Source organism: Pararge aegeria, chromosome 9 (assembly GCF_905163445.1).
Source record: "Pararge aegeria chromosome 9, ilParAegt1.1, whole genome shotgun sequence".
Taxonomy (NCBI): domain Eukaryota; kingdom Metazoa; phylum Arthropoda; class Insecta; order Lepidoptera; family Nymphalidae; genus Pararge; species Pararge aegeria.
The window spans coordinates 3,714,012-3,737,346 of record NC_053188.1 but is presented as its reverse complement, the minus strand read 5'-3'; the positions used below and the strand labels follow the sequence as shown (position 1 = coordinate 3,737,346).

The 23,335-nt window shown below is 35.7% G+C and overlaps 1 protein-coding gene across 1 annotated transcript in view; it reads right to left on the bottom strand.

The window, feature by feature from the left end:
- LOC120626441 (acid sphingomyelinase-like phosphodiesterase 3a) overlaps positions 1 to 23,335 on the bottom strand; it is a 109,109-nt gene that overhangs the window by 1,585 nt on the left and 84,189 nt on the right. Inside the window, exons 3-6 of the mRNA XM_039893968.1 lie at positions 11,417 to 11,485; positions 9,878 to 10,037; positions 7,055 to 7,257; positions 4,268 to 4,425 (exon numbers count right to left, since the gene is read on the bottom strand). Of these exons, the coding sequence (XP_039749902.1) occupies positions 4,268 to 4,425; positions 7,055 to 7,257; positions 9,878 to 10,037; positions 11,417 to 11,485 (590 nt within the window). The remainder of the gene's footprint in view (positions 1 to 4,267; positions 4,426 to 7,054; positions 7,258 to 9,877; positions 10,038 to 11,416; positions 11,486 to 23,335) is intronic.

Genomic DNA, 23,335 nt, shown 5'->3' with positions numbered 1-23,335 from the left:
TAATGGGATACCATGATTTCATTATTTTCTTCTTTCTTTCATAATGACGTAATTATTGAGGTCAACGCAAAAACCTCCGAGCCCCTATTCTCTTGAAACTCTCGGTAAAGATAAGAAGACTTGACGGTAAAGATAAAAAGACCGGCAGATATCTTATGTTATCTAGTGAGTAGCTATAAGCGGAACGATTTTAGTTCGTATAATATGTTTTTCCTATCCTTTCTTATAGTTAATATGAAAATTGTATCGTTATTTTAGCATAAAGTAATAAGTAAGTTTAGGTGTGGTCTAAAAAAAAAAAAAATAAGTAATAAATATTTTCTACAACATTTTAAGTCGGTGCCAAGTAAAATGTAATGCCTTACATATAGTAGTTATTTTCTACATTTTACTTCGTTGTAATAGTCAAATAAATAAATAAATATAATACGACAATACACACATCGCCATCTAGCCCCAAAGTTAGCGTAGCTAGCGTACTAATATAAACAAATAAATAAATAAATATACTACGACAATACACACATCGCCATCTAGCCCCAAAGTAAGCGTAGCTTGTGTTATGGGTACTAAGATGACTGATGAATATTTTTTATTAATAATATACATAAATACTTATAATATACATAAAACACCCAGACACTGAAAAACATTCAAGCTCATCACACAAACATTTTCCAGTTCTGGGAATCGAACCCACGGCCTTGGACACAGAAAGCAGGGTCGCTGCAAACTGCGCCAATCGGCCGTCAGATGACTGATGAATACCTATAATATGCATATAAACACCCACTGAAAAACATTCAAATTACATGCGCGTGGCGTTTTCACTGTATTTGGACACAATGCACTGCGTGTTATAATGTCTGAATGAGGCTTCTGAATGTTCTTAATTCTGTGAAGAAGACCCATGCCTGGTAGTGGGACGCTAAAGGGTTGATAATAATTATAATAGATGAAGGAAGGAGACTGAAGACAGATGTACTTATAGATAAATAGATAAAACATATTCGTATACAATATGAATGTATCTAATAAAAATTAATATGCTCTTATAGATCTATATCAACTGATAGACGTCCACTTCTGGACATAGGTCTTATTTAGGGAGTTCCAAATTCCACGGTTTTGTGCCGCTTGAATCCAGCGGCTACCTGCGACGCAGTTGCCGTTTGTCCGACTTGTCGGGGGTCGACCATCGCTGTGCTTTCCAGTGCGGGGTTGCCATTCCAGCACCTTGGGACCCCAACATCCATCCCTTCTCCGAACTATTGCCATGATGATAACATTTGTATAAACATTTTAGTGGTAATAAAGAAAAATTATAAACTGAGACCACTTTAACGACGAGGTATATAGATGTATTAAAAGAAAACTATCAAACAGACCCTGTTTGAAGTCCGGGATGATAAAGGTCAGTCGAATATGATAAAAGGCTATACAGTTCAAGCCAAGTGCCGCCTTTTCCTTTTCGGAATAACACACTTATAACTCACCAGCTGGCGTCCACGCAACATCGTTCCGCGCCGGAAGTTAAGTGTCCTCACGTACTTCCCTATTGCGGAAAAACAGTACGGAGCTTCTGCATTTTACTAGGTACACCTTTAGAATAAAACTAACTGTTCTCTTTGAGTGATTAGCGGATGCCTACGCTCTAGCAGGCATCTAACTAAGGTTATTGAAGTGATAGCTTCTTTAAGCGCGGTACGCATATTTTTAGATGAGATAAAATCTCTGGACCCGCGACACCGTTCCGAGACTCAGCTATGAATGAATAAATACACTTATATTGTACACCAAAGAAAAAAGTAGTTACAGAAATATACACATAGAGCAAGAGAGTACATTTTGGTGGCTTTATCGCTACATAGCGATTTCTTCCAGGCAGCCAAAGACACAAAAGTGAAAAAAACATAGAAAACAGCTACTTGAATTTTTGAATGGAGAATTTCATTTCATATGAAAATAAAATAGATACGAGATTTTATTTAATAACGTTAATTCAACATTGTTTATTTCCTATTTTAGTTGCCATGAAACTTTAGTTTATATTTTAGATTTTAATAATATTAATGATAATGATACAAGAGTTGTTCAAATTATTAACGTTAAAAATTTAATATTAATTTAATATTCTTTTATGAATCATATTAAATTAATTTTTAATTTTCTAATAGTTAATAAAATATTATTCATAAATAAAATGCAATTCATAAACCGAGTTACCATCTAAATAATGTCTAACGCACCAAAATAAGTTTTTATTTCTATCGGGTTTCCCGGAGTGCAACCCGTAATTTTTTTTATGCATTGATTACCGCTTCCTATTTTTTAAGTCTTTTAAGCATTCCTTTCAGTGCAATCTCATTTGGCATTTACCGCCAATAACTTAATCTGAGATGATAGCGGCTAAAGCTATTCGGAGCACGGCAATTATATCAAAACCTTACTCCTAACTGATCTCTTCGTGGCATTGTAACTAAAATATATATATTATGATAAGCCATATTAATATTACAGTGGTAATAAAGATAAATTATATAATAAATACCTCTAGCTTAGATGGATCATGGGTTATAGATTGTTTCATTCTTTAGATTCTGCCTACTATTCTGTGTGCGCGTGGCGACTCGCACCAATAAAAGGAGTTTCCAGAGGCCGATCTTTGTCTCAAATTAAGCTTGTCTATGCTCATTTTATAATTGCAAAAGTTTGTCAGTTTATGTTCGGCTCAACCAGTGCAGTCAATCTTGATGCAATATGGCACATAGTAATATAATACTTTTTATCCCGAAAAGCAGGGTAACGATCCCGAGATGCCATTATTACCAACGAACGGGGTTACATCTCTACCAGTCTAGTCAGAATTTCGCATAAGTAAACCTTGCACGTACGATAATCTTATCGTGGAAATACTAGCGGGTCTATTAGAAAACAAAAACAAAACGTATATGTACTTTATGTACGCGCGTTAAAAGTTATAGTTCTTTGGCGTTACAACTTAAAAATGCTTCATAAATTGTATCTTACGCCTTATTCTACGTTTGCAGAGAAAACGACACTAACAATAGAAAAAAGATATTGTTTGAATTATTGAAAGTCAACTGTCTGTCTGTTTTTTAGAAAAACTAAAGTGTTGATTGATAGCTAACTTCATGGTGTCGGTTTTTTGAGACGGTGTGCGCGCGCATCGTATAAATTTACACTCACCATTTTTCCCTAACGCGCCGAAAGAAGTATAACTTAAGAAACGCGTATGTAGTCTTGCCAAAAGGTATTGGGTTGTGTTAAAGAATTCTCAGTCACCCCTAGTCACCCCTGTGTCTCAGAGAGCACGTTAATAACGTCCTTATTCTCGCTTAATATTATCACTAATTTATAATATCGTTGGTTAAATTCCACCAACTCGGACTGAAGCAGCGGAGTGCCTTAAAACCCTCTCTCCGTTGGGTTGTGTGGGGATGTTAATAGGCTGAGGGTGTGTGCGTGTATCATGCATCTAGCAAATATTTGAATTCCGCAGGCGCACATTCTGCGCACCCCTTTGTGTTTGCGAAAACCGCTGGAACGTTTATCTCGGACGGTTTAAACTGCAAAGTTGGTAACGTATCTTGGAGTAAGTTGCAATGGTACATGCAAACTGGATCTACTATTTCTTCATCATGGCTAGTTGATGTATTTCACCTGTATTTGCATAGATTCGTGGATATTTAAAATGTAATAATAAAAAAATATGCGGTGATAGCGCATTGGGTAGGAGCTCGACTTTACTTTCAGGGAGCCGCTTTCGAATCCCAGCACGCACCTCTAACAGCCTTCAAAAATGCCCGACTTACAATAATAGTAAACATTATGGCACTAGTTAAGCCCTTACATATTGAGAATTGTGAAAAAAAATGTAATTCGTCATTTTGAGACTGCGGCCATCTTGGATTTGAAATTTATCGTAGTGTTTAATATTCTACTAGAAAATTTCTTACATTGGACACCCATATTATAGGGAGTTGTGAAAAATTATGGCGTACTTGAGGCGACACTCATCTCGAATCGATTTCCATCAAATATACTCGTAGCTAAACCACTTCCGACGAGTTCACTTTTCAAACAAAACCAAACGGCTCATCCATTCAGGACACAAAGACACACACACACACACATACGCTCACAAACACAGTTTGATTTAAGAATCCGAAAACAGCTGGATTTGAACCTACATCTCTTTGGCAATTGCGGCCTAAATAAAGAGAAAGGCTGACTCGTAACTTACCATCTCACTGTTAGCTGTGGCCTTTTCCAGCACTTCGTCTAGCCACTCCCACTGTCGCCTCGCGGGTGCACTGTTTTCTTCGCTCACGCTGAACAGGTTTGTATTCAGCGCCACAATCCGAAGCTTACTGTGCGACTGTTCTATCGTGTAGTAACCCCCTGTAATAAAGAAATGATTACATTATCATATTCAAACTATAATACGTGATAGCCTAGTGGTTAGGGTATCATCCCCCTTTCAGGCGAACCGAGTTCGAACCCCGGTATGCACCTCTAACTTTTCGGAGTTATGGGAGTTTTTATTTTAAGCTAGTAAAATATCATTATATTACTTTAAAGATGAAGGAAAACATCATGAGAAAACCTGCATGCCTACATAATGTCAGATTGTTCTCCATAATGTTCTCAAAGGCGTGTGTAGTCTACCAATTTGCTTTTTAATTTTTTTTTTAAATGGGCTAAAACATTTTTCTGTATACTTTTTGTTACATATATAATTTCACAATTTATTTTTTGCAAATAAATGATTATGAATGATTGGCAAGCCTGGTGGTCTACGGCCTAAAACATTCTGATTCTGGGTGGAAACGCGTACCCCATAATGGGCCGGAAATAACTTGATAAAGATTATGGTGATAATTAATTATTATATGTCGATGTTGGGTATATGTCTCTCTTATGTATAATGTTTAAGAATAAATTAAGTAAAATGCTTCTCGAAAAATGTTATTATGATATAAAAGAATATTTATAATAAACTAAATAATTTTAAATATAAATTATGGAACATTTATTTCGATTTGGTTATTCATTTATTTATTTACTGTCATTTTTAATTTTATCATGTTTTATTCAAATTAAATTAAAATAAACACTACAAGTGTTTATTTTAATTTAATTTGACATTTAATTAAGGTTTATATTTTTTAATATCCATGAACCAAATTTGCACACTATTAATTTAGTAGAATGTTATGCTCTCTAAACTGACTATATTGTTTACCAACATTTTGATATTGTACAAACGTTCTTGCAAATAAATGATTATTATTATTATTATTTATCTATCATTTATCTATCATTTATCTATCATTTATCTATCATTCTTTTTCATTTTTTTTTTTAATTCTTAACAATGCTTAAAGTTAAATAAAAAACACTATTAAAAATTTATAAAAAAAACATCCACCCTCCGCTTGCGGGGCTTTCGAATGCCCAAGCAACCGGCGGTCAGAGCTCCAGAGTGAGAAACCTCCTCACAATACGCGCCGTTGGCGTAAGCTTGGGTGTGAATTATTGCTCTAACCAGGTTGCTCTTCTTATAATTTAAAATTACATTGTGAGATGGTGATAACAAAAAAAAAAACAAGGCTAAGTTTGTAGTAAGCTTCTTCTTAGACCAGGACGCGTTTAGAGGCCTCGTAGCTTTAGTTTTAAGTTTACGAATGTGGTTATCGCCATCATCTCACTACCGTGTAATTCTTATGTACACATCAAAAGTGCCACATATGGGTCTACTTGAATAAAGATATTTTTGACTTTGACTTTATTATTAGGGATAAGAGCTTTGGCACTTCTCTCTGGACAGTGATACAAATCGAAATGGTGGCTTAACGTGCTTCTAAAGCACGGAGCTTATCTTATAGCCAAACCAAGAAATTCAGAACTAATAATTTAAACAATTTAGTACCACTTTTTCATTGATCTAATAGTTTCGTAAAGGCAAGTAGCATTTTTGCAATACCGTGTTGCGGTATTGCAAAAATGCTACTTGGGGCGTAGTTGCCGGTGTCATTACAGGCACATGAGGGTTAACACCTATGCTAAGGTCGATGGACGCAGGGCGACTAGACCATCAGAAGGGCCATCTGCATCTTGTCCGCCAACTAACAATTTAATTCGAAATTAAACAAAAAAAGAAAAGAGGCTGGTGACGGAAACAAAATAAAAAAAAAATCGGAAACTCTGAAACTTAACTTTGAAGAACAGTCAAAACAATAATCGTCACATGGAATTCAGAACATACAGAACCCGTGTACATGACAAATATTGAAGCATCAAAACCACTCCACTCCAGTTTAGTAGTTTTTCTCGAACAGGCCGTTAGTAACTGCATTCCATTTAGTAATTGACAGTCATTATTTTACCTCTTATGTGCTAAACGTTTACGATCTTTATCATTATCATCGCAAAGTTCTGCATGCAATAATGGCTGAATGACAGTTCTGTATGTTCTTAATTCTGCAAATCGTCGCATGTTTAGCTTAGATATAATTAAGCCATGGAGGAAGTACAAAAGTTCCCAGACTATGACTAGTTTGCATAACTGAACCGTATAGGTAAATATTTCTAGCAGTGGTTTCTAGTAAGTATCACAGTTCCATCAGGCATCAAAATAAAGCTAAAACTAAAAAAAAACGTGTTGGAAATATGTTGAACGTTATTCGAAATAGGATATTTTCCTTTGAGGGTGGTCCGAGCTTTGCTAATGGCAAAAAAGTACATAAACTGCGAACAGGATTCCAGGATTTTAAGAAAGCTTACAACCACGTAGCCATTTTTAGAAGACAATGCGAGACAATCTATATATAAAGAATTAATATTATTAGTGTATTCATAACAATATATTTACTAACTAACCTTTTTAATACCTTTCGACATCTCCCTAGCCGGAAGGGTTATCTGAAAGTGATCGCCCTTTAGCAATAAGACCCCATTTTTGTACCTACCTATATATAAGTTTCTATAATGTATAAAGTATTTACATATATATAAAACAATTACTTACCACTCTTTAATGTCGTCAACGCTTCCATGGGAAGCCAGTGACTCCATAAATTTGTTAAGGTTTCTGAAGGTGCCGGATCCGTATGACCAAGAACAGGAAAAACGAAGTGTGAACTGAACGTCATTCGGAGCAACTCCGTTATATTTCTGATTGCTTGGTACCTGTTTTCTTCATTTTCTGAATATTGAGCTGCTACGATGTCTCTACAAAAGAAAGAAAATATTACATTCTCTATGATATATACGACGTTAGTAAATTAAGTACCCACTAGCTTATCATACTATCTGTCACACGCGACTTCTGCTTACAATTTTTGATAAGCTTCCCATACCAATTCTGTTCCGCTAACCTACACAACTTTATGCCACCGCGTCCACTTGCCATGCTATTCTTAAGAATGGTCTATAAATGCAAACAAAAAAATCTGACTGTTATCTCCTAAGCTAAGCGCTTTCGGACAGATAAACTCTCATAATTTATCTAACCCATTTATTTAAGAGTAGTCTGAAGGACTACTACCTCTCTTTGAGAGATGGCATTTGAAGTAGATTCCTTATTATGGTTTGTAAATTATGTATTAAAATCTACTTATACTATATTATATAAAATAATGTATGTTATATATTTATATATATTACGTATATTTATTTAAATAATCTATATATTTGTATGGATACATTTTGGTATTTATGTATATATCATCAACACTCTTGGCACTGTCCCGTTGTCTTGCTATAAGTCCTGTCTTCGACGGTTTCCTGTAAGAGATTGCTTGCAGCAATAAGGCCGCCTTTGCATGTCTACATTGTTTACTGCATACTCCTTACTCTTTTCCTGTATGTTACACGTGCAATAAAGTTTTTCTTCTTCCCATTTGCTATAAGGGGTAAAATTTCATCTGTTAACGTTTCATTTAGACGGCCCATTGGCGCAGTTTGCAGCGACCCTGCTTTCTGAGTCAAAGGCCGTGGGTTCGATTCCCACGACTGGAAAATGTTTGCGTGATGAACATGAATGTTTTTCAGTGTCTGGGTGTCTATCTATATATTATAAGTATTTTATGTATATTATTCATCAGTCATCGTAGTACCCATAACACAAGCTACGCTTACTTTGGGGCTTGATGGCGATGTGTGTATTGTCGTAGTATATTTATTATTATTATTAAAAAAAATCTGTTAACCTAAAACCATTTCTTTAACTTTCATCCGCTATTGACCCACTTAGGAGTGAAATACTAGGTAGTAGGTAATAACCTTTCTCAAGAAAACATAAAAGATTCGACAGCCAATGTGTGACATTCCATCAGTAGAATAGATTTTTCTTGGCAATAGCTTTATCGAAATATATTTTCAACAACGCCCTAACCAATGTAAAACATCTAAAACAGGTAAATAGGGATATTTAAAACACGCATAACCTTTTGTTTTTACATCATTTTACATACTTTAATGTCTCATTCCACTTATTTATTATAGAGCTCTGTCAAGTCATACAAAAATGCACAGGCAAACTAGTAAGTAAAATGTAGCACTTTACGGGTGCGGGTTGGTATAATTAATTACAGACTAGAGACCTCTTGTTTTCCACACAACCGTTTGAACTTTTTCTACGATGAAGACTTTTATTACTATGTTTTATTTTCTACAAGAGAGCGAATAAATTGCAAAAGCTTCTAAATGCCAAACAAACCGTTTTTGTCTGCAACCAATAGATGTCGGGTGGTCTTTTGATCAATATATAACCTTTTTGATGACAGGTCTATTCAGTAAAAGATTCTTTGTCGTCATCTAAATCGGCAGATATTAATTGATGGACTTCTTGTAGGTATAACTAAGTTCCATGGACTTGTACCACACTTGCCCTACTAGTAAGTGGTATGATCAAAGCTGCGTTCTAAGGAGCAAAGTGACCATTTCAACATCTTAGTACCCGTTATAACCCTGTCGCCCATTTCTAACGTTTTTAAGAGTTTGTGTCACTTGATTTAATTGTGAAGGAAACATCGTCAGGAAACCTGCATGCATGAGTTCTCCATAATGTTTTCAAAGACGAGGGAATTCCACCGATCCACACTTGGCCAGCGTGGTGGGCTACGGCCTAAACCCTTCTCATTCTGAGCGAAGAACCGCAACGTGTACTGGAACAGTAATTGGTTGATGGTATTCTTTAATTTGAAAACCAAGAGCTGTAAATACAGTTTGTAAATTAGTTAGCTAAGCTAGCAAAAGATTTTTATAAGAGGATGATGTTTGAGCTTTCTTTTGAATTTGATAAGTAAATGATTTATCACAATTTTCAAAGAAGACAGGAGAGTAAACTTTTCAATGCTAAAGAGGTAGGTATTGAACACCCCGTGACTACTGAGCGCCTGTGTAAGCTATCAGTCCACCTCTCACCTAGGTTCCTTTTCCCACTCCAGACCACTCCTTCTCCAATTATTCTGTCCTTAGATCACTAGCACGGCATCAGTGGAGATGGTTCTTTTTGCTCCACAAATACCTATTGCCATTCGTCTCTGTACCAATTCCAGGTTTTTGCGGGAAAGTTGTACCCCCATAGCACTTTCAAAAATCGGCAACCTATAGAGCATGACTGAGTGGGCAACCGATGCCAGTGAACAAGAAAAAATCAAGCTTTGATCGGAGGCTTTGGCCATTACCACCCTACCGACAAAGACGTGCCGCTAAGCGATTAAGTGTTCCGATGTGATGTCGCGCTGAAACGTATTAGGGGTATAACTAGCACACTCCTTAACCGGTTAGCCCGCTACGTTTTAGAGTGCTTCATCACTTATTCTTGAAAAAAGGAGAATAAACTTACCCAGTCCAAAGAACAAATTCCACATTTTCAGAGTGGCGTGTCCTCATGTACCTCAGCGCTGACTGGATGAGCTCAAGTGAGCTGTCACAGGAGTAGTCACCTAATCGACCCAGTGCTCGGTGATGTCCTGAACTTCCACGCTCGTCTGCTCTACGACAATCTGATGACAACTTTCTTATTATCACACCATAATAATAACTACTAAATAAATACTATGACTTAAAATACTAATAAAAAGGCTTTCGGGGGGCTGAGTTGGAATCCCGGCAAGCACCTCCTTTTCTAACTTAAATGCGTTTAAAGTTAACAAAATATCACTTGCTTCAACGGTGAAGGAAAACATCGTGAGGAAACCTGCATGCCTTAAAGCTCTACATAATGTTCTCAAAGGTGTGTGGAGTCCACCAATCCGCACTCTGCTCTGTCCGGAGAAGACCCGTGCTCTGTAGTGGGCCGGTAATGGGTCGACGTGATGATGATGATGACGAAATAAATTAAAAGTAACTAAAATATTAAAATAATCTATAAAAATTTGGAGTTTTTAGATTTCGTGTAAATAAACACTCTTTAGACCATGAAAATCCTTCATCAAATTTATGTTTGAGGAATGGAATAAAAGCAAATAACTAAAGTTCAAACACGACTTCAATGGGTCGATCTAGCTTCAATCGTAACGCAACTAGGCCAAAGCAACAAAAAAGAAATAAAATAAATGTTATTCATATGGTAATAAAAACATCGTGTTTCCTTATCCATATTTTATGCATCATCACATTCGTTCAAGAGTGTTACAAACTTGTTTAATCTTGTAAAATAGTTTTGAACGCCATGCCTGATAGAAAACACTCAAGAAGCATTGAGTCAGCGAGAAAATTATGAGAATTTTCTAGTTTTTTTTATTTTGCTTTACATGTTGATTTCTTATCTGTGGATCAAATCTTATTACATAAATTTAAGGCAGTCATCCTACGAGTGATTAAGCTAAAATTTGACATACACATTTGGTTTTTATAATACTTGTTAGTTTGGTGACATTCGTTTAAATCTTTTAAAGTGGAATATAAATGGGTGATCAATTTAATTTTTTATGCACACGGAAAAACATTAAATCAAAAAATATATATGTTTCAGCAACTCTACCACGTAAATTAGCACAACAACTCAAAAAAACAACCAGCCTGTAAAATCTAGGTTTAGATTCAGCTTGAGATGCAGTTGCCTACTAACTCTTGAAAGGAAAATCGAGTTTTAATCGATTCAATTTCAATTCAATTCAACTTCAATTTTATTGAATTCAGTTCAATTTCGATTTCAATTCAATTTCAATTTAATTCAATTCAAATTCAATTAAATTCAATGAAATTTCAATTCAAATTAATTGCAATTCGATTCCATTAAATTCAATTTCAATACCATTTTAATTCAATTTCAATTCAATTATCATTAATTTTCAATTCAAATTCGACAATTCAACTAGAATCACAAAAGTTGGGAGAGTGTTCCCCACCTAATAAAAATCGTTAGCAATTTTGTACCTACGTCTTCTAGTGTCGCCCTGGGCGGTGTATAGAGGATCGTAGTGGAAGTCCGTGATGTGCCAGAAGTAACCTGTAACAATAAAAAAGTAATTCATACATGCAACTCAACAAAGTCCACGCTAATAAAAAGAGAAAGCTAAACAAGTGTGTCCAAAATCGGTATGAGCTTTTTTTTAAAATTCCGAATACAAGATTGAATTTAAATTTATACGTATACGTATACATCTATAAATTGTATATACATTATAAATAATATATATATACTACGACAATACATACATCGCCATCTAGCCCCAAAGTAACACTCAGACAGTAAAAAATATTCATACTCACAACAACATTTTCCAGTAGTGGGAATCGAACCCACGGCCTTAAGCTCAGAAAGCAGAATCGAATAATATAATGTTTTATATATGCAAAATATATAATATATATATATTTTGCATATATAAAACATAAACATTTTTTTTTCACTTAAAACATTTTTTACCCTACCCTCACTCGTTTTTCTCGCACATCCCAAGGGGTAGCAAATGCTTTACCAGTAAGTCCGTCTTTTGTAAACCGTTTTTTTTTTTTTAGTAAACAAATCATCATCATCAACCCATTACCGACCCACTACAGTGCACGGGCCTCTTCTCTTAATAACACCCTCCTTATTAAGGGTTAACAGTGCACGGGTCTCTTCTCTGAATAACACCCTCCTTATTAAGGGTTAAGGGTGTAGGCCGTAGTCTACCACGCTGGCCAACTGGATTGGTAGACTTCACATGCCATTACGGAGAATTCTTAATTTATTTCTATTCTTAAATTATTCTCTGATAAAGCAAGTAATATTTAAAATTGCTTAAATTAAACACGCACATAACTCCGAAAAATCTGTAGTAAGTGTCGGGAATCGAACTCAGTCTCCACGAAAGGCAAGTGCAACCTAACCAAGCCTAGTGAGTAACTAGGCTATAACCGTTAGCAAGTGACAGTATAAGCGTTTGTTAGCGGTTGCTCCCCCTGGCTGATACCTACGCTACGCTATAAACATGTTGCGACGTCACTACAAGATTCATAAATATAGAATTTCTTTAATAGTTCAATTTTGCTTTATATAATTCGTAATAATACTTGTGTAAATAATTAATGTTTTCCAAATAGAATAATAACAATATATTTTGTGAAATAACTTACCGGAAACTAATATCGTAAAATATTCAAAGTCAAAGTCAAAGTCAAAAATATCTTTATTCAAGTAGGCCCACAGGTGGCACTTTTGATGCGTACATAAGAACCACACGGTAGTGAGATGATGGCGATAACCACATTCGTAAACTTAAAACTAAAGCTACGAGGGTTCCAAACGCGTCCTGGTCTAAGGAGAAGGCCACAACAAACTTAGCCGGGTGGTTTTTTTTTGTTATCACCATCTCACAATGTCATTTTAATTTTTTTATTATTACTTGTTCGTTTTGTTGTCAACATTGTAAACGGTACCTGAGCCGTATAAAAGTAGAAGCATTACCTTCTCAAACATTCATTCTGTATCAAGTAGTTGTAGGGGGAAACTCTGCTCGATTATATGTCAAATGTAAAAAGTGAAAAATAATATTATTCCAAGTCCTATCCCCACGTTCTTCAACACGTTATAAGTATTCATATTGGGAAATGATCATTACGAACCAAGATGTCCCACTCTTCATTGATCAAAGCGTTGTATTCTAGCTTAATGTAAATTGTTGATGTTGGAAAAGAGCAACTGCTGAGTTTCTTGCCGGCTTCTTCTCGGTAGAATCTGCCTTCCGAACCGGTGGTAGAATCACTACAAACAGACAGACTTGACGTTTCAAAAGTGCTTATATTAGGCCTACTTGAAATAAATGAATTTTGAATTTTGAATTTTTTGAATTTTAATATGATATTAATGCATTCCTTAGATCGATCTAAAATCTGACACAGTGCGTATGAATCTACCACTAATCCAATAAGCCGACGCGAAATTGTAATCATAAATATTATATCAACACATTATTACTATCAGGTATATTGCCTACTTAGCTTTAAGTTAATTAATGTTGCGTAATGTTGTTATTAATTAATGTCTTAATCTCTTGATGTTATCAGCTGTAATCTAATTTATTAGGAAGGACTTCAAAATGCATGATGAATAAACCAAGAATAATCGATACATATATAGTATTAATAATAAAGCGGAAGAGATTGTTTTCTGTTTGTTTTTAATGATTCAATGCGCTAACATCCAAAACTGCCTAAAAGTAGGATTTAAAAAATATTTTTTTACATTAATTAATAGCTAAATTCTCGAGGAAGGCTATAGGGTATTACTTAATAATGTAGACGGGCAATGAAAAACAATTTCATCTTTTTTTTAATTTTTTTATTTATACTCATTTGAACACTACTCAGAAAAACGAGACAAAAATAAAAGAACAAATAGATGAAAAACGAAGCAGGATACAAAGGGCCGCCTTATCGCTACGTAGCGATCTCTGCCAGGCAACCTTAGTATTTGGAAAACTAAAAAGAAAAACGAATAGGTGGGGTACACTATATAGTACATACATACAAATATCTACATACTAATACATAAAACAGACTACACAAATACAACAATATTAATATCTACGTAAACTATCTAAGCAGAAAACGGTGATAGGTCACGACTTCGATCCATGTCGATCGTTCTGCATGTTCTTTCTTATATGCATATTTTAAGCAATTAAATATCACTTGCATTAAAATTGAAGGAAAACTTTGAGAGAAAATCTGTATGCCTGAGAGTTCAACATGTTGTCAAAGGCAGGTGATTTCCTTTGCTACGACAGCTACGCTGCGGCTACGGCTGCGGCTTCGACTGCGACGCAACGATTCCTGACTAGACTATAGCCGAAGTCCTTCGCATTCTAAAAGAAGACTCGTGCCCTGTAGTTGGCCAGTAATGCGTATTTAAACATCTACAACGTTTACTATTAGAAGAGTTTTTAGAGAAGCATTTGGTTTATTCAAATTTGTTTAAGTAGAAGAAGAAGAAGCTATTTGTGTTCGTAATTAATTAATTAATTTATTTGTAATCGTTACAATAAAAATATATTTATAAATAGTTTCACTTAAATCTAAAACCACAAAGATTCCATAAACGTAACATTTTGAAATAGTACGGATAGTATAGTAGTCTCGGATTTATTTTGAATAATTAAATATTTAAAAGAGTTAATAACATAAAAGTGTTAACAATACTTAAAAAAACAAAGAAAACAATCAAGACTAATCTATCAAAAACAATCAAACAAAAATCTATTCGTCGAAGCATGTGAAAATGCACATATTTGTGTGTGCGTAATATATATGAAACACGTAGTTCTCGCGTCAATTAAACTCACATATAATAAAGTGCTATTATAAAACCATATCGTAATTACAGCCCAGTTCCACCGCTTACGGTATAGTGGAACAGTAATGTAGACGCTAATATTATGTCAAGATGCTGAACGACTGTGCCTGAACGCGGCCTACTGTGTTCAGTATTTTATGGCTACGGCTACGGCTACTACGCTACATTAGCATTATCATCATATCTACCCATTACATTACATTACAAAAATGTAGAACTCTCAGGCATTTTCCTCAGTTTTCCTTCACCGGTGATTGCTTCACCAGCAAGTGTTATATTTAATGCTTATAACGCACATAACTTAGAAAAGTTAGAAGTGCGTGCTGGGAATCGAGAGTGAAGTCGAAGTCCTACCCACTAGTACTACTACTACGCTAAGCCTGCGACTTATACGCTACGCTTCCTAAGCTGCAGCCTTGCGGTTTAACCATTCTCCCAGTATTGGGCCAGTATGCGTCGTTATTGATGAACTTCTACAATCGATTTCGTTTGCTACAGCTGCTACGCTGCGTCTACGGCTACGATTCCTGACTAAACAATAGTCTAAATCCTTCTCATTCTTGTATAAGACTCGTGCTCTGTAGTGTAGCAGTAATGCGTTGTAAAACTTCTACGACAGAGTTTATCAGAGAAGAGTGAGACGTCTGGGTTATTAAAAAACGTAAAAGAAGACGACGAAGAAGATATGTGGGTTCGTAAGGATAATATTATTAATCATGGAACACCCAGATCTCGGTCTCGGTCAATTAAACTCACGTATAATAAAGTGCTATTAAAAAGTGAAAACAAACCCTACCGTACTCACAGCCCAGTTCCGTTATACCTACAGTATAGTGGTACGGTAATGTAGCCGCTAATTCTATGTCAAGATGCTGAACGAGTGTGCCTGAACGCGGCCTACTGTGTTAAGTGTTTTACAAGCCCCATTTTTTCCAACTGTATATCCCATTCGTATTGGGGTCGTGCGCTATTTTTATTTTACCATTTAGAAATACTCGTAACCGCCAGTGTTTTTACTTGGCAACGTTTTTTTTTATTTTTCACATACGAGATTTTAAACTTCCCACCGCATTTGTTTTAGGTTTGCGTATTTTATCGACTTTTCTATTCGTATTAGTGCGTATAGTATTTTTTAAGAGAATAAATTCTAGGTCAGGAAGGATATCTTTTGGTATTTAGTATGTACGATGTTGTTATGGAATCTCATTCATCATAATCATCATGTCAACCATTATTTTATGGGGATTTTTTTAAGGGATTTTGACAGGACAATCTTCTGGTTCTTCCTTCAGCCAATATATTTAGGTATTCTATATTTTCTTCATCCAGCTTGCTGTTTTGCACAACATCCTCCGAACCACCGCTTGCATTGACCTCGCACAGTAATCAATTGTTTTCCCGGCTTGTATGAGTGGTTTGAATTTAATTACTTTCAAAATCCATATTTTTTTGTTTGTTTGTTTATTTGTCCTTCCTAAGCAACCCATAAAGAAACTAATGTTCTACGGCAATACAAACATCGCAATCTAGCCCCAAAGCAAACATAGCTGTGTGGTATGGGTATTAAAATAGCTGATGAATATTTTTATGAATATAATATACATAAATAATTATAATATTAATAACCTTCCATCTGTTTACTTTGATGGGGTTGCTTTGCCATACTGCAATACGGTCAGAAACCTTGGGCTGACGATTGACAGTTCCTTTTCTTGGGGACCTCATGTATCTGAGGTAGGGCGGAAAATTTGTGCCACTATTGGCTTCTTCACTATCTTAGGCGGTGGAAGAATCTTCTTCCAATTAAAACTAAGATCGCTCTTGCCAACTCTATTTTGTTACCTGTCATTGACTATGGTGATGCATGTTATCTTGACTTATCGCAGGATCTCCTTAATAAGCTCGATAGGCTGCAGAACCTTTGCATCCGCTTTATCTTTGGCTTGCGAAAGTTCGACCGCATATCTCAGTTCCGCGCTGAACTAAAGTGGTTGTCGGTCGGCCAGCGGAGAGAGATGCACGCCTTGTCTCTGTTGTATCGTATCCTGTTTCTTCCTCAGACGCCGCCATATTTAAAAGAACGTTTTACCTTTTTTGATAATAACAGGCTACGTTCCTGCACCGACAGCAAACTACAGGTTCCGTACAGTCGCACGAAATATTATAGTAATTCTTTTACAGTTAATTGTGTCAGACTCTGGAATTCCCTACCTGATGACATACGTCAGGCAAAATCCTTGCCTCTTTTTAAAAGTCGTTTGAAAAACTATTTTTTATGTATGTAGCGTTATAGTATGTAGTTTATTATATTTATATGTATGAACACTATATATTATATATAATAATTATATGTTTAGTATTAGAATTTATACCATGTATGTAGTTTAGTTTGCAATATTTTTATGTAGGTAGAAATTTTTATTGCCGCACCAACCCGTTCCTTCCAATAACTACTATCGCCAAAGGTTGTCTGGGAGAGATCGCTTTAGCGATAAGACCGCCTTTGCACACCTAAACTAGTTTTTTTTTTTTTAATTATTTCTGTAAATGTGTTTATTTGTATTTTGTTTTTGTGTGTGCAATAAAGAATTTATTATTATTATTATTATAAATAATTATAATATACAAATAAACACCCAGAAACTGAAAAAAAATTATGTTCATCACACAAACATTTTCTAGTTATAGGAAATCCCACGACCTTGGATTTAGAAAGCAGGATTACTGCCCATTGCGCCATCCGGCTGTCAAATAAAAATAGACTTGATTTTTGACATATAGTTATGTTTGGCAGAGAGACTACTTTTGACCCCGGAAAACTATCAAATTCCGCAGTAAGGTTTAAAGGAACAGTCGTACACAAAAATTGACGTGGGAAAGTACAGTGTTCCCGGCATAATTCTCCAATACATAGTCATAAGCGAACTTGTATTTGAACTAAAATTCACATAACGCTAAATTTGTTCTCACTGTTTTCATTTCACTCGGAAGATACGACTTTTTTTAATATTTTAATGTTGGGTGTGACTCTCCTAACAATTCAGAATGCTGATTCTACTGAGAACAAGTAAGCAAGAAACTCTTTTCTCTGAGCGTTGTATTATGGAGAGCTCTCAAAAATCTCACATTGTTTTCCATCATCTTTAAAGCATGTGATATTTAAATTTCTTATATTCAAACGCACCTTACTTTGAAAAGTTAGAGGTACTTTACGTTAGAGAATCTAACTCCGTCCCCACGAGTATGAGGTTCTAACCACTTGGTTATCACCAGGCAATAGGCTGATAACGAAGATGATGAATATATAAAACTGCAAGTCATTTGTTCTCGTGAAGTTTGCGTCGCATGAAAACGCATCGAGTTTTCCATTTGATGGTTATAAAAGGTTTTAGGTTGCTGTCATTTTAAATTGAAATAGCGCAAATGAAATGTGCTGAAATACTTGCCAAAAATGTCCATAGGTACCATTTCAGTGCTCCATTTAGCAACATTTTTATTAGTGCACATATAAAAAGAGTTCCTCGCTAATGATTTCATTGGATTTCGACATCACTTAATAAACAATGTTGGAATAGTAACGCAGTGTTTTGTTACGTTCTGAATTTCAAAGTTGAAGTGTGACAAAACAGTGCAAAACCATTGTGGCCTTACGCCATGTTTATTAATAAGGGTTTCAGTCTGTAAACTTGATGTAACGCCTTTTTTTAATCCACTACAAGTTTACCCACAACCCTTCATCTAAGCAAACTTCAATCAAACTATTCTTAATTTCATCTAAGAGCGTAACTGGCTAACCTTTTATATTTATCACCAAACAAGGAGAAGGGTTAAGGCCGAAGTCCACCACACTGGCTCGGTGCGTATTGTTTGACTTCACACGCCTTTGAGAACTCTATGGAGAACTCTAACGCATGCCGGTTTCCTCACGATGTTTACTTCATCACAGCAACCCATTACCGGTCCACTACAAAGCACGGGTCTCCTCCCACCTTTGAATTTTAATTATTTAAAACGTACATATCTTAGAAAAGTTAAAAGTGCGTGCTGGGATTTGAATTCGCCCCCCGAAAGTGAAGGCTGCCATATGCTCTTTGTAACGCGTTTCAAATTTACGTCCGGTCTGACCCACATATGTGGCGTGGCATTCAGAACATTGGAGTTTATATACCCCTGATCTGTGCTTATTGTCCAATCTGTCCTTACCGTTACAAATAGCTCTCAGTTGGTTATTTGTTCTAAAAGCCACATGAACGCCATGTGATCTAAGTATCCTTGCTGCACGCTCTGATATAGATCCGAAGTAAGTAAGACTGGTCTTATACCTATTCAATTTGTCCATTGGTACGGCGTATAACTCCTTAGCAATCAGCCTCTGTTGTTTCTTTTTAATTATGCTATCAACCAAACCTGAATTGTAACCCATTTGCCATGTGATAAATGCCGAAGTCCTAACGAAGGCCTATCGCCGCTTATATAAAGCTATTATATTAAACGCGTACCTCTGGTCGATTTCTACATGACATCTTACTGGAACGCTAAATGGCTTAGATGCATTTCTTTGTCGGTAGGTTAGTAACTATATCAACGCTAGCCGAAGCTATTTATTCCTAGCTAAGCCTAACTATATACCCCTGGCCGTTTGAATTAGTGTGATATGACGTATCTTTTTAATTTAAATATTACCCTGATAATAATTTGCATACCAAATTGTCGTGGTACATTTAAGATCTACATAGTTTTTTTCTATAACAACTATTTAACAATATCAGCAAATAAATAAAATTGATCGATTGATTGAAATTGATTGATTAAAATTGATTGATTAAACTCGGATCCTTCAAAAAGGAGACGGAACCTAACCACAATCACAACTTATGTAATATTACAAAAATTCAAAAGTAAAGTAAAACATATTATAATTGCACCTCGTGATCCATTATTCGGGACTTTCATCCCGGGAAAAAACGGGAGACAAAACGAATTGCGTCCCATTCATTGTCCGCCAGAAGAAAGCCATGTCGCTAACTTATCTGGAGCGTTCCAAGCGCACCGGTCTGAGCGCAAAAACACTGATTAATGACTTGCGGGGGACGTGGACAAATCCACTAAATACTGAAACAACAGTGCAATAAATAAGTTGGGAGATAATATTTGTAAGATTCATACGATGTGAACTGCATTGTGATCTGTCGTGGATGACGACACCACCCATCCAGTTGCGTGCATAGAGGGTATGCACAGGGTATGCAGATGATATAAAATGAAGAAAATGTCCAGTACGAGTTATAAATACTTAAGAGTATGCTTTTTATAACTCTTACAATGCCTATCCTTATGTTCTTTATAACTCTTACTGGAGATTTTCTTCTTTTTATATCACCTGCATACCCTGTGCATACCGTCTATGCACGCCACTGCACCCATCTCCTCCTAAGTATCGTACAAAGCGATGAAGACGGTATAACGTAGAACAGGAATCAGCGTCCTATATGGTACATAATATACAAATTATCAATATAAATGAGGTTGTTTTTTTGGAATTACAGACAGATACTTCAATTTTGCCTAATCTCACATTAAAAGAAAAGACTAGAAAGCTGTTTTTTAAAATGACATTGTGAGATGGTGATAACAAAAAAAAAAAAAAACACCCGGCTAAGTTTGTTGTGGGCTTCTTCTTAGACCAGGACGCGTTTGGAACCCTCGTAGCTTTAGTTTTAAGTTTACGAATGTGGTTATCGCCATCATCTCACTACCGTGTGGTTCTTATGTACGCATCAAAAGTAGTGTTGCCCAAATGCAAGAACAAGACGAGACTTAGCCAGTCTTGGTCTTGGTCTTGCGCCAATACACCTGGTCTTGGTCTTGGTCTTGGTCTTGCGCTCCCAGTCTTGGTCTTGGTCTTGGTCTTGCAGCAAGAGTCTTGCAAGTCTTGCAATTACCTATTAGTCTATTACTATTTATTAAAGTTTACTTTAAATCTTAGAAAAACGTATTAGAATTGGAACATTGTGAGCTTGAATTAACATAGCCATAGTAAAGATCAAGCAGATTAATAAATAACTGAAGATTTGATAAGAAATTCGAAAAATCAACTGACCTATATGTCGTTTTCCATGGAAGTAACTGTTTCTTAATAAACATTTATGATTTATAAGCTTACATTTGCTAAAACATGTAAAAAAACAAATTAATTACAATAACTTGACTGTATTTTAAAGAACAATACTTATCTGTCTAGAAAGAGATTGAACCCTCAACTTATAAGAAATTTAATAAAAGAGTTTTACGATTTATCATTTATTTGAATAAAAAATAAAATACAACACAAATCAACACTTATATCAATTTACACAACATACTTTATATCAATTCTTTTGACCAAGAATTAATACAAAGTAACCATCTGGCTGACTCATCACTTAACCTATTTCTATGTTTTCTAATTACTAATGATGCTTTAGAAAATAACCTCTCAGCAGGTACTGAAGTTGCAGGTATTGAGAGAAAATCACGGGCCATTTTCGATAAAATCGGATACTCTGTCTCATGCGTCCTCCACCAATCTAAAATCACCAATCTGAAACTTATTTATTCTTTGGAACACCTGTAGGTACTCTTAAAATTCGAAATTATTTTGCATGAATAGTGTCAAATATTATGATTTCGGCGCGGCGGCAACGATTGTTTTAGATTTCAAAAGAAGCCGCCGGCGCGTGTATCATAACCATGTACTTCCGAAAAGCGGCAAATTTCTTTAAGAAGTAAGTACAAAACCTTTGATGCCGCATTATCAAAGTGCCGATGGTTAAAACATAACTATGCATGCACTCAGTTTGATTTTAATAGATATTTTTTTATTCGCTATGTTTATGGTATTAGTCGTAATGCGCATAGGTCCAGTTTTTCATATTCTTTGATATAGTTTTTTGCTTCTCATAGAATTCCTAAGCGTACCTACCTACCTATACACCGAACTGTTACACCTTACTACTTCGTGAAATAGCGCTAAGTCCTAGCTGCAAGACGCAAGAGTCTTGCAGGCTATGTCTTGTTCTTGCTCAAGTCTTGCACGGTCAGTCTTGGTCTTGGTCTTGCTAAAAATACGCGGTCTTGTTCTTGGTCTTGGTCTTGCAAAAACGCAAGAACAAGACCAAGACTGCAAGACCAAGACTGAATTTGGGCAACACTAATCAAAAGTGCCACCTGTGGGCCTACTTGAATAAAGATATTTTTGACTTTGACTTTGACTTTGACTGCCCTGAAGTAAAACTGTACATGTACTAATAACCGAATTAAAATCGGCTCAGGAGATATTTAAAAAAAGAGCAACGCACAAGCAGACAGAACCTCTAACATCAACAACCTACACCGTCTCAGTTCTAGCGTGATTAAAAAAACAAATTCCATTATCAAAGCTGAATTGCATTTGAGCGGCATTTAACAGCACAATCTTGCGGTTAGCATTCTGTAATTAAGACTGCAGCGCTAATGAAGTTTTGGGGGTCGGTGTGAGAATCCGCGGTTAAATGAGACACGCCTTTTAACTGACTCGTAAATCTCTATCAACTTGACTGAAATCGTTATTAAGAGCATATTTTCGCGCTAAACCAAGTTTAAAAGCGGTGATAGCCTAGTGGTTAAAGCTGCGGCTTCGCTTTCGGAGGCGGGGCGAGTTTGATCCCCGTCACGCACCTGATTAAGATTTATGTGCGTTTATAATTTAAGCAATTAATTATCACTTGGGGTGAAAATCTCCAGTACGAGTTATAAATACTTAAGAGTATGCTTTTTATAACTCTTGCAATGCCCATCCTTAAGTTTTTTATAACTCGTACTGGATATTTTCTTCATTTTATATCATCTGCATACCCTGTGCATACCCTCTATGCACGTCGCTGATTGTGTGTAATATGTATTCATTCCTTCATTCATTCACTCGGGCAAAAATAGAAGCTTTGCTCGACCTCTCTGGCACAGAGAGAGAGTTCAAGCCCCGGGAAGGTCAATATGGGAATTTATAACATCTGAATTTTCTCTGTTCGGGTAGGGGGCTTTGTCCGTGGCTATTTATCACCCAACAAAAACTAGACGTACCTCTTAGCCTTTAAGCGTTCTTGTACGATGCAGCAAATAAATCTATAAGGGTTTTGATAAAATGTATATGTCTATAAAAACTTGGAATACAATAAAAATTTCAGAGCTTATTAAAAGTACAATGCATATGTAAGAATACATGGTTTGCAAAAAAAAACAAAATTGTAATTTTGGAGCAGAAACACAGAAACCGAAACCGCAAATCGATACATTAAAATTACATCAGGTGTCGGAGATTCTGCTTTTTCATACGAGAAAGATATTGTTTAAGAATGATATTATTACTCTTATACGACGTAATGATGTTTTATAGAATGAATGCTTTCCAAATAATATAAAATATCTTTAGTTTATTGCAAAAAACATACTAAGCGTTACTGTTAACAATTAGACAGTAATTCGAGGCAATCGAATGTGTTTTAG